Raw genomic sequence first — 12662 nt, 5'->3', positions numbered from 1 at the left:
TAATAAATATTTCATGGGAGTCAGGTTGGCTTTGGCTGTTTTTCAGGTCGTTGCTTTAGTTAGAGCCCTTTTTCAGTTATGTGTACATGCAGACATGATTACCTGTTTCGTCTATAATTTGATTCTCTTCCATGTTTTCTCTATGTAATTCTTATATGTATTTTATATTATAACCCCAGGTCCAGGACTAGGGTGAGGACAGAGAGGCACCCAAGCACAAAATTTAAAGAGGCACTCACTCTCAAGATTGTATTAGCCAACCCTGCACTCAGATGACCCTGAGATTGAGTGCCTCCTTAAATTGTGTGCCTGAGGCACCTCTCTTACCTCACCCTGAGTTCTGTTCTTATATAAATGTGACAACAGCTGGTTATGGACACCTATATAACTAAGACCTTAAAATGAGTTTGTATTAACAACTTTCATTTAGAACGTGTTTTGACTTTGCTTCATCTAAGAAAACAGAGGTGATATAATACTTCAGGAAAATCAATGCCATGCCTGAGCTAATTCAACAGCTCAAAGTTTATCCATAAGCAATGTTAGCCAGAATTTTGGACCGTGTTATTTAGGTTACCCACAGTAGGTCACTGTTGTACTTCTGTTCCATTATTTCTTGTCATGACATGGCTTGTCATTAGGAAGTTCCTTTTAGCAGAATCCACTCATCGTTAGAATTTTTGGTAATCTTAGCTACTACTCTGGCTAATACCATGATATGCAATACCATGATATCCTGACTTTGGCAAATGATTGTTTAGAAAATGGGCCAGGCACAGTGGCTCACGCCTGTAATCCTAGCACTTTGGGAGGCTGAGGCAGGAGGATCTCTTGAGGCCAGGAGTTCAAGACCAGCTTGAGCAATATAGCAAGACCCTGTCTCTACTGCCCCCCGCCCCCCAAAAAAAGGATGTACCTGTAATCTGCATGAGGTCAAGAGTACTCAGTCTGCATTGCTGCCAGTTCCGTGGGGGAAATATTCTAGCTTATCCTGCTACCTGTTCTGGTCCAATAGTCCTCACATTGTCCCTGAGAAATAAGTGCCTTGGAGGTTAGTGGGAAGTCAGGTGCTGAGACTCTGTCCTCCCCTGCTTCCCCCATACGCTTCCACCAGAATACCTTCTTTTCTTTCTTTTTTGTTTTTTATTGTTGTTTTCCATTTCACAAATTGGAATTCTGTGGAAAAGTTCTGTGTGGCAGGAACTCATTGAGAAGGGGAACCATTGATGAATATGGAGCAGTACTTCTACAAGCTAAAATTTCCTGAGTCAAAAAACACTCTCTTTTGCTTCCTCTCTTCAAACTCAATGGATAGCTTTCTCACCCTCTTAAAAACCTGTCTTCAGAATAGCCTCAAATGTTCGTGTTCAGGGCTCTTTCTGGAGCAGTAGTCTCTGTTTTTATTTCATCTGAAAATGTTTTCATTTTTTGTTTTTAGATGCCAGTGAGAGCAGGTGCCGGCAGGGGAAGACACAATTTGGAGTTGGCCTGAGATCTGGTGGAGAAACTCACCTCCGGCTTCTTGAAGGAACCCCCTCCCTCCAGTCATGTTGGACTGCCTGCTGCTGGGACTCTGCTTGCCATGCCTTTTGGTGGCTAGAAGGGATGTGCATTCAAGCAGATTGTAGCAGGGCCCAGAGCTGCCAAGCTTTTAGGACAGACTCTTCCAATTCTGTGCTGGTGTTTTTTAAAAAGTTCCAAACTGCAGATATTTTGGGCTTTCCACCTGAAGATGATATACCACATCTTCTGGGGCTAGGTTGGAGCAGGGCATCTTGGAGGACGCAGAGCCCACCCAGAGCTCCATTCAGACCTGCTGTATCCTCCAGTGACCAGGAGAGCTTAATCAGGAAACTTCAGAAGAGAGATAGTTTCACTGAAAAAGTAGTTACACCTGTAGTGACACAGCATTCTAAAGTGAATGGCTCCAAGGAACTGGGTAATCTGAGTACCAGTGGCTCTGCAGAGGTAAGCATGTTATGAATAAGGAGAGAAACTGTTAAATCTGCTCTTAAATTTGGCATGCATGAGCAATGAAGCTGATGTTTGTGGGCAGCGTGCATAGGCTGAGGAGTGTATGTATTAATGTAAAGCTGCTTAGCATCATCTTAGTTGGTGCTGCCCAGATGTAAAAGGGTCATTTGACCTTAGAGATGTTGACTGCATGCAGGTCTGACCATTGTTTTGTAGAAGCACAAAGCTGCTCATTATCTAGTCTAAGCTGTTTCTTGGCTACAGGTAAGTGCAGTTGTGTGGGTATTAGTCTCCACCAACAGTTCTGCAGCATTTTCTGCCAGATTGCAAAACAGTTGATTGATGTGGTTGCAGTCAAGTTCTTCTCCTCCTCCATCTCCCGCCTGTAAACATGTTCTTTATGAGGTAGTTTCTATTCCGATCTAAATTAACTATGCCTGGTACTGCAGATTAAGATCTGACCTGCTGGGCTGGGGAGCCGGATGTGGCCATTAGCCAAGAGTTCTCTGGAGTGAATTCTCACCAAGCTGTGTTTGTCAAGGGAGATACCACCAGTAGAGTTTATTCTGCTTATTATGTTTCTTCATTGTTGATCTTTCTGGGCAAATGATTAAAAGGAATGACTCACTCTATGCTTAGTTTCCCTTGATTGCTGTGACTTTTTTTGTATTTGTTTTGTTCTAGTTGTTTCTATCAAGTTAAAACCAGAGTGTGCTACTACATGCCAGGGACTGCGTCTACTAATTGTTGTACTATGTCATTTTGTTTAATTTTCATAGCAATATTTCCAACCAGGTAATATTAGCCCTGTTTTAGTGGTGAGAAAACTGAGGCCCAAAGAGGTTAAACAACTTGCCAGTGATCACGCAGCTAATGATTAGCATAGCTAGAATTGGAACCCATATTTAATATTGAGGGAAAAACTTTTTAGCTTAATATTAGAGAACAATCTCAGGTTTAATATGCCCAGAAACATTTATGGAAATGTACTATCAATATTAGGTACTTTCCTAAGCACTATAGAGATGCACAGGCGTGGTCCATCCCCTCAGGGAGTTTACAGTCTAGTGGAGACCCAGACATTAAGCTAGGTATTTATAATAGTGTATAATTATTGCATTAACAGGTTTATGTACACAATACAGTAAGACCACAAAGAGAAAGTGATTCACTTGAACAGGCAGGTGGTGTGTATGTGCAGGTAAGACTGGACAGAGATGTTTGACATTTCTTGAAGGATGTGTAGGATTTCAGTAGGGTGGTTAAAGATAGTAAAAAAGCATTCTGAACAGAGCTACAATATATGTAAAGGCTCAATCAGCAAGTATTTATTGTGTGTTTACTATGTGCAAAGTATTATACTAAGCTGGACACTGGGAATATTATAGTAAATAATATAAACATGATTTCTGCCCTAATAAGGCTTCTACTCTGGCAAGGAAAACAGACATTATATTTCTAATAATTAAATAATTATAAGCTCAATGTAGGTTATAAGAGGATAAGCACAGAGTACTGTGATAGCTAACAGAGCTAACAGAGACTAAGGTGTCAGGTTAGGTTACCCTAGGAAAGAAAGTTTAAGCTGATTTTTGAAGTAGGAGTTACGAAAAGAAATGGGGAAAGAATATTTCAGGCAGAGGAAATAACAATTTCAAAGGGTGTTGAGTGCCCTAGAGCATAGCAAGACCAAGAAATTGAGACAGACTGGTCTTGCTAGGCAAACAGAGAAAGACAGCTAGTGTTGGAGGAAGGGGCTGGAGAGGTGTGCAGAGCCTTGCGGCCTTCTTAAGATATTGGTCTTTATCTTAAGTCAGTGGGAAGTCATTGAAGAGTTTTAAGCAGGGAATGACATAATCAGATAAATCGCTGTGTGGTGAATAGACTAGAAACCGCCCCTCCCCCCGCACAGTTAAAAATCCACCTATGACTTTTGACTCTCCCCAGAGTTTAACTACTAATAGCTGACTGTTGACTAGAAGCTTTACTGATAATATAAACTGTCAATTAATACATATTTTGTATGTTATGTGTATTATATGCTGTATTCTTACAATAAAGTAAGCTAGCGAGAAGAAAATGTTGTTAAGAAAATCAAAAGGAAGAGAAAATATATTTACCAGTCACTAACTGGAAGTGGATCATCATCAAGGTCTCCATCCTCATTGTCTTCACATTGAGTAGGCTGAGGAGGAGGAAGAGAAAGGGTTGGTCTTGCTGTCTCAGGGGTGGCAGAGGTGGAAGAAAATTCGCATATGAGTGGACCTGCGTGTTCAAGGGTCAACTGTGTGTGTCCTGAATCTCTTCAGAAACGTTGCACCAAAGAAGGAGATAACGGACACAGGAAAGGGGATAAACAACAAATAATCGCCTAGAGTTGTTGTTCTCAGACTTTAATAGGCATCAGACTCACTTGGAGACATTGTTAAAAACAGATTGCTGGGCCCTAACTCTAGGGTTTCTGACTTAGTAGATCTCAAGTAGGGCCTGATAATTTGCATTTCCAACAAATTCCTGGAGAGAGTGCCAAGGCTGCTGGCCCAGGGGCCACACTTTGAGACCACCCACTGTCTTATGGATGGGGAGGTTAGAATACTGAGCACAGAGCACAAGGTCAGCCTTAAGCAGGACAACTCCTCCACTGTAATAGGGAAAAAGGGTTGGATGGGATGCAGTCAAGGTGGGTTTATAGGTTGGGTAGAAGGAAATTATGGTAGTTCTAATCTTGTTCCTGTTTTTTTATGAAATGTGATAGACCATTTGTAGAGAGTGGAAGCAGAGGTAGGTGGGGTGGGGATGGGTGGGTAATAGGCAGGAGAATCAGAGGTTTGGGGAGAGTAGTGGTAAAGGTCTGAAATAGCCATTGTGAAGGACAGGAGATGGCAAACTAGGTAAGGAAATAGGATTGCTGGGCAGCCTTGAAGATGGAGACCATGTATTTGTAGCAGTGGTGACTGATCTTTACAGCTGTGTGATTCTTCTCATTAGCTTTCGGCAACCCGGTCAAGAAAAGGCTGATAGTTTGATTCATCCAAGATAGAAACTTTGCTAGGTAGTTTGTATAGAAGAAAACTGGGGTGTGGAAATGGAGGTTGTTGTCAAAAGAGTGGATGAAAGAGAGAGTGTAAGAAGATATGAAAAGAGGTAAAGGATAGGAGGGCCATTACAGAGGTAAGACAGAGAAGTTTGGGGCTGTGTGCAGTGGCTCATGCCTGTAATCCTAGCACTCTGAGAGGCCGAGGCGGGAGGATAGCTTGAGCTCAGGAGTTCGAGACCAGCCTGGGCAAGAGCAAAACCCCGTCTCTACCCAAAATAGAAAAAGTAGCTGAGCATGGTGGCATGTGCCTGTAGTCTCAGCTACTCAGGAGGCTGAGTCAGGAGAATCACTTGAGCCCAGGAGTTTGAGGGTGCAGTGAGCTATGATGATGCCACTGACCTCTAGCCTAGAGCAACAGAATGAGAGCCTGTCTCAAAAAAAAAAAAGAGAAGTTTGGCATTTAGAGGCTTCCATGATGGGAAGCAGATATAGAAAGGACAGGTGAACTGAGTCCTGGAAGGACAGGAGGTGGTTGTCAGAGTATGGGATAATGTGAATTGAAGATTTTGAAGGTGGAGGAGTTCTGGTGATGACAGGATCTAGGGTGTGGCTATAGAAGAGGGTTGCTGGGATAGAGTAGAGAAGTTTATTGGCTACAAGAAGCTCAGAGAACATGTTAAATGAGTTAACCATGTGGACACTGAGATAGTCTTTGATGATGGTGATGGTGATGATGATGCTAGTAACACTAGCTGATGTTTACTGAGCACTTACTATGTGCCAGGTGCCATTCTGAGCCCTTTACATGTATTAACTTGTAATATATACAACAAATCCTATGAAGTATTATTACTATCCCTATTTCATAAATGAGGAAACTCAGGAAAAGGAAGGTTAAGGAAAATGACTAAGGCAACAGCCTTAGTTGTGGTAGAACCACATATGGTAGAACCAAGACTTGAACCCAGGCAGTCTGATTCTATCTAGAGTCTGTTCTCTTAACCCTCCTATTCTTCAGGCAGGACTTGGGCTGAGAAGGAATTTTGAAAGCCAGACATCAGTGCCACCAGTAAAGTAGGGGGAGTAACGAGTCAGTTGGGAGATGACAACTATGGTGAGAGCTGAAATGTAGTGTAGCAAGATAGCAAAGGGGAAGAGGTTTTTATAAGGAGGTAGAAGAGTAATGGTTTGCAGAGGGCATGGGGAAGGGGGAGCAAAGAAAATAGATCAACACATAAAAGCACATATCAGGACAACATCTATTAGATGCTGGGGAAGGGGGAGGGCGGTGGGAGGAGGGGGGAGGAGGGAGGAGGGGACGGGTATTTGTATACACAAGGAGTGCAATGCGCACTACCCGAAGGATGGACATATTTGAAACACGGACTTGGGGGGAGGGGAACCAAGGGCAACACACGTAACCTAAACATCTGTACCCCATAATATGCTGAAATAAAAAAAAAAAAAAGAAAATAGCTCCAACACACTACAGGATAATTATGGCTAATGAAATTAGAAATGGACCAGTAAAATTAGAAATATGGTGGATATAGACCAGACAGTCTCCTGGAAGATGTTGAAAACTCAAACTCGGGCCTTACAGAATTCAGGTGTATGTTGGCAAGAAGATCCTGAGGATGTGTTGGCTGGAGAGTTCACTTTCTTCTTGTTTACCAGCAGTGGGCAGTGGCAATAAATTGCTTTCAGTGAACAGGATTTCAAGAGCTTTGTGGTTGAACATGGAGTGGGTGGACCTGAGAGGAGGAATATTGAACTTGAACTATGAACCCAGGGGTGGGAATGGGCTTTTGCTGCAGGTAGTGTTGCACAGAAGCATTAACATAGTTTGGCATTGCATATTGGGAACTGCAAGCATTGCTAAAAAATGGGGCAAAGTGAAGTCTTCAGATCCAGGCAAGTTATATTTGACCTTATATGCCATCCTTAGGAGCTTGATTCTTACCCTCAAGGCCATGGATAGCTCTGGAAGGGTGGTAAGATTGCCTTGTGCATTGAGAATAGTTAACTGGTAGGCATTTCATTTGGGAGAGAACTTGAGTTCAAACTTCTGCTTAATGCACTAGGGAAAGGAAGAGAAATGTATGCACTGCAGATCTTCTTCTAATTAGGGGTGACTGGCTAGCAGCATTAGTTTCTAGTTTGTACTGTTTTCACTAAGATAGGCCAAGCAACTCTGCATCCCAAATGGGGAGAAATTGTATCATAAATTGCACTTGTCTTGCCTGAAATGCCTGTAGAGCTGCAAAGGCAGTGGGTTGTCAGTATGCATTTTTCATTCTTTTGGAAACATTCGTATATTGTATCCAAAAGCAGGTATTGTCAACCTTTTGTAGTTCCCAAAGTGGAAAGGAATGTCATCAATTTATTCCCTTTTCTCAACTTAAAGAGGGAGAAGCTTGTCCTGTTTGGTTTAAGTACTGCACCCTTTCTGCAGCATTAACCCCCGAATTGTTGGCAGGAGGCACATGTACAGTACAAGCAGTTCAGCCACTGGCAATTAATTGTTGCCAATCCTGCTTTGTGAGAGAGGAAGTGCTTTTTTTGAGCCCAGAAAACAAAGGTCCACTTAGGTATCCCCACGTGTAAGTTGTGGCTTTAGGAAGACTGAGGTGTTCCTCGCTCTACCATCATCATCTGTCAATAATCACAGCATTTCAACCCCTAGCAAACCAGTGGCTTTCTGTGGGACAAATGACTGAGGATAAATGAGCTGTAAGCACCCGGACATCCCTGTGCTGCCTTTTTTCACTGGGAACTCCTGTGCTGGCTCCACGCAAGGCCTGAAGATAGAGGCGGGGGGTGTGGGCAGCGACAGAGAATAACCTTACATAACCAACGACAGAAACCTAAGCAGTGCTATTTCCTTTCGTGTTTTTGTTTTGCTGATTTGTTTTTCAGGGTTTTTTGCTTGCTTGCTTGTTTTTGGTTTTTGGTTTTAAATGTTTCCTTTACATCCTTTAGGCTTGTAACATTTTTGTCAAGGGTTCATTTATTCTTCTGGTTATTACTTCCTGACAAATTTGGGATCCCTTAGGGCTGTGGTCCTCAACCACTGGCTGCAGCCTGTTAGTCTTCAGTGGAACTTAGGAAGTGAGGGATCACGCAGCAGGAGATGAGCTGGGGGGGGGATGTGCTCCCCATTGCTCGCCTCACCCCCCTTCTCTTCCCCCCACGCGTGGAATAATTGTCTTCCGTGAAACCAGTCCCTGGTGCCAAAAAGGTTGGGGACTGCTGCCTTAGGGTCTAGTTTTCCCCAGATTCTCATTCTCGGTTATCTGACAGACAGGCTAAAAACCTTTACCAGAAATGTTTTAGTCCCAGGCTCCCTCCCTTCTAGACCTCTGTCTGGTTTCAATAATCTGTATGAGTTTCTCATCCCTCATTGAGAAGGGTGGCGTTCCCACCAACCTTCCTCTTACACAGGTGGTTTATTCCATCAAGAGAAAAACTGAGCAGCCTGTTTGCTTGTTGCGTACGGACATGACAACAATCCCTGTAATTGAAGTATTCCTTTTTCTGAAGTGTTTGTTGTTGAAACACAACACCCTTTCCTTATTTTTTCCATTATAACTACTCATTTTCTCCTTTAATCTCCTAAAAGTTCTGGTTCTTTAATCTACTTATCTGGTTTTAACTATGTGCAAAGGGTTTCAAATTGTGTTTCTTGGCTACTTTGTAAGCGAATTTATTGTCTTAGTCCATTTGAGCTGCTATAAAAAAATACTTTAAACTGCGTGGTTTATAAACAACAGAAAGGTATTTCTCACAGTTCTGGAGGTGGAAATCCCAGATGAAGAAGATGCTGGCAGATTTAATGTCTGGCGAAGGGCTCTTCATCATAGATAGCGCCTTCTAGCTGTGTTCTCACATGGTAGAGAGGCAGACAAGCTCTCTTGGGCCTGTTTTATAAGAGCACTAATCCCATTCAGGAGGATTCCAGCTTCATGATCACAATCACCTTCCAAAGGCCCTACCTCCTAATACCATCACCTTGGAGGTTAGGATTTCAACATAAGAATTTTGAGGGGACACAAACATTCAGTGTGTAGCAATTACGAAGCAAGAGATGATGGGGATTTTGGTGTGAGTCCATTAACAAATCCTTGCCAACTGGCAGAACCTGAGCCATATCCCAGAACTAACTGTCTCTTAGTTAACACCACAGGCTGTCTTCCTTCTCCCTTTCCTCTTTCATGGATGGTCTTAGTTACTCTAAGGAGACTCTCAGAAGAAATGACTTTGTAAATATTCGCTACAAAGATAAAACCCCGCCATGTTCTTCAGTCTTGGCTTTGGTTGCTGAGAATTGAGACGGGATATGTCCATAAACTCCACTGGCTTTGCTACTGCAAAAGGACATTGTCTTTCCTCTGATAGGATTTTTATTAATGACAGTGGTGGGTTTTGTTTTATTTCAGTACCACTGTGTCTCAAATCAAAGTGTGTTGGAAACTGAGTTTTTGTGAGTTGTTCTTTATATTGAGTAGACACTAGGATAGCATATGTCTTATTAAGGAGGGCTCTTACCTGGACTGTGAGGATATGACCTGACATGTGTGAACATCACATGTGCACCCTGCAGGCTCCTACTCAAAATGGATTAGGTAATGTTGGAAGGTTTGTTTTGTGTTCTTGAATTATGGCATTCGCTTGCTTGATTTGGAGAGGGCAGCTTCAGGGTGGCAGGGAAGAAGGAAGAATAGAAGAGATGGAGAGATGGAGAAAGAGAATGTGAATTGAAACCTTTCATTATTCTAAATAAGGTTTCCTTGAGGAAGAAATAGGTGTATCCACCTGGGGCATGATTATATGACATAACGGTTGTTCAGAATTGAGTTAGTTTTTATGATTTCTGTCAAGTGCCAGAAAAAATTGCCCAAGGAAATTCCACTCAACCCTATATCATCCCCTAAAAGTTTTAATATTACTTCATAGTTTCTTTTTTCTTTCTTTCTTTCTTTCTTTCTTTTTTTTTATTTTTTAGAGACAGGGTCTTGCTCTATCACCCAGGCTAGAGCGCAGTGGCATGATCATAGCTCACTGCAGCCTTGAACTCCTGGGCTTAAGTGATCTTCCTGCCTCAGCCTCCTGAGTAGCAAGGACTACTGGTACACACCACCACACCCACCTAATTTTTTGTTTTTTTAAATTTTTTGTAGAGACAGGGTCTTGTTATGTTGCCCAGGCTGGTCTCAAACTTCTGGCCTCAAGCACGCCTGCCTCAGCCTCCCAAAGCTCTGCAATTACAGGCATGAGCTACTGTGCCTGGCCTACTTCATAGTTTCTAAAGTAAAATAATTTATTCCATGTTTCCTTTTCCTGTTTCCTTAAAAGTAAATACAGCACATAAGTTAAAAAAAAGAAAGATAAGCAAGTTTTTTCTTTAAAAATAAAAATCTGTTTTCCTAATATTAAAAATTCATACTCTTCTTCTACTTCTGGTAATCTATTCTAAAGCAATACTTTCTAAATAAAGAGCTTTGCACACAATGGTGAGACACTGTTTGTTTAACAAAAAAAAATGGAAGCAGTCTGTCTGATCAGGGGAAATGGACATCGTGCAGCTATGATAAAGACATTTTTGGGTGCGTGAATGGTTCTCGTGTTACTCCCTTCTGCTTTTCACACCGGCCACACTGAAAGCTTGCTCTTCAGTGGACACCATACTTTGTAAAAACAGCTTTTTTGAAGTATAATTGTCATATCATAAACTGTACATGTGTTAAGTATACAATTTGGTTAGTTTTGACGCATATATTTCCATAAAGCCATCACCATAGAAAAGGTAATGCATATCCGTCAACTCTAAAATTTCCTCCTGCCCCTTTATAATCTGTCCCTCTTACCCCCTCTGCTTTTAGTCACTATAGATTTTCTAGAATTTTTAAATAAATAGAATCATACATTATATATACATTTCTTTTTAACAGCTTTATTGAGATATAATTTATATACCGTAGAACTCACTCCTTTTTTTTTTTTTTTTTTTTTGAGACAGAGTCTCACTATGTTGCCCGGGCTAGAGTGAGTGCCATGGCATCAGCCTAGCTCACAGCAACCTCAAACTCCTGGGCTCAAGCAATCCTCCTGCCTCAGCCTCCCGAGTAGCTGGGACTACAGGCATGCGCCACCATGCCCTATATATTTTTAGTTGTCCAATTAATTTCTTTCTAATTTTACTAGAGACGGGGTCTTGCTCTTGCTCAGGCTGGTTTCGAACTCCTGAGCTCAGAACGATCCGCCCGCCTCGGCCTCCCAGAGAGCTAGGATTACAGGCGTGAGCCACCGCGCCCGGCCGAGAACTCACTCCTTTTAAGCATACAATTCAATGATTTTAATAAATGTGTAGAGTTGTACATCATCATTACACTTCAGTTTGATGACATTTCTATCACCCCCAAAACTTTCCTGGTCCCTATTTACCCAAAAGTTCCTGTGTACAATCTCTATTCCCACCCCTGTCCTAGGCATCCATTGATGTGCTGTTTCTGTAAGTTTGCCTTTTCTGAACTTTTCATATAAGTGGAATCATGTACTATGTGGTCTTTTATGTCTGGTTTCTTTCACTTGGCATAATGCTTTTATGTTTATCTGTGTTGTAACATGTGTCAGTAGTTGGTTTCTTTTAATTGCTGAGTAGTATTCCATTGCATAGATGTATCATAGTTTGTTTATCCATTCACCTGTTAATAGATACTGGGTTGTTTCCAGATTTTGGCTGTTACAGCTAAAGCTACTAGGAATATTTATGTGCAAGTGTTTGTGTGGGGATATGTTTTACTTTCTCTTGGGTAACTACCTGGGAGTGGAATAGCTAGGTTATATCGTAGGTGTATATTTAACTTTTTGCAAAACTACCCAACTGTTTTCCAAAGTGGTTGTACTCTTATACGTTCCCATCAGTAGTGCACAAAAGTTCCAGTTGTTTCACATTCTCACCAGTGCTTGGTATGGTGAGTCTTTTGATTTCTATGTTGTAACAGATGTGTAATAGTATCTTATTTAGGTTTTGATTTGCTTTTCTTAATGACTAATGATGTTGAATATTTTTCATGTGCTTTTTTGGCATCTACATTTTTTTGGTAAAGTGTTCATATTCTTCCCCATTTTTAAAAAGCGAGTTGTTTTCTTACATATATGTATGTATTCTACACACAAGCCCCTTTATCAGATATGTGATTTGCGAATATTCTCTCCCAATTTGTACCTTGTCTTTGCATTCTCTTAGCTGTGCCTTTTAAAGTGCAGATCTTAATTCTGATGAAGTTGTTTATCAATTTTTTCTTTTATGGACTGTGCTTTTGATATTGTATCTGAAAAATATTTTCTCCTAAATTTTCTTCTAAAAGTTTTACAATTAGGTCTAGAATCGTTTTGTTAATTTTGGGAGCTATAGATGGAATTTCTTTTTGGCATATGAATATTCAGTTGTTCTTGCACCACATTTTTTCCATCGTTTCTCCACTGAATTGCCTTTTTACCCATTTTGAAAATCAATTAACCATATGTTTATGGGTCTATTTCTGGACTCTATTTGGTTCCATCTGTCTATCTATACTGACGTCAGTACTACACTGTCTTGATAACTGTAGCTTTGTAATATGTGTTTAAATCAGATAATGTCAATCCT

At 41.3% G+C, this 12662-nt stretch overlaps 1 protein-coding gene across 1 annotated transcript in view; it reads left to right on the top strand.

The window, feature by feature from the left end:
* KIAA0319L (KIAA0319-like ortholog) overlaps positions 1–12662 on the top strand; it is a 107678-nt gene that overhangs the window by 37675 nt on the left and 57341 nt on the right. The window contains exons 3-4 of the mRNA XM_012642215.1: positions 1439–1968; positions 7994–7997. Coding sequence (XP_012497669.1) covers positions 1439–1968; positions 7994–7997 — 534 coding nt within the window. The remainder of the gene's footprint in view (positions 1–1438; positions 1969–7993; positions 7998–12662) is intronic.

This window comes from Propithecus coquereli, unplaced genomic scaffold, assembly GCF_000956105.1.
Source record: "Propithecus coquereli isolate 6110/MARCELLA unplaced genomic scaffold, Pcoq_1.0 Scaffold178, whole genome shotgun sequence".
NCBI classification, from domain to species: Eukaryota; Metazoa; Chordata; class Mammalia; order Primates; family Indriidae; genus Propithecus; species Propithecus coquereli.
The sequence above is the reverse complement of the archived record's forward strand: the minus strand, read 5'-3'. Positions and strand labels throughout refer to the sequence as shown.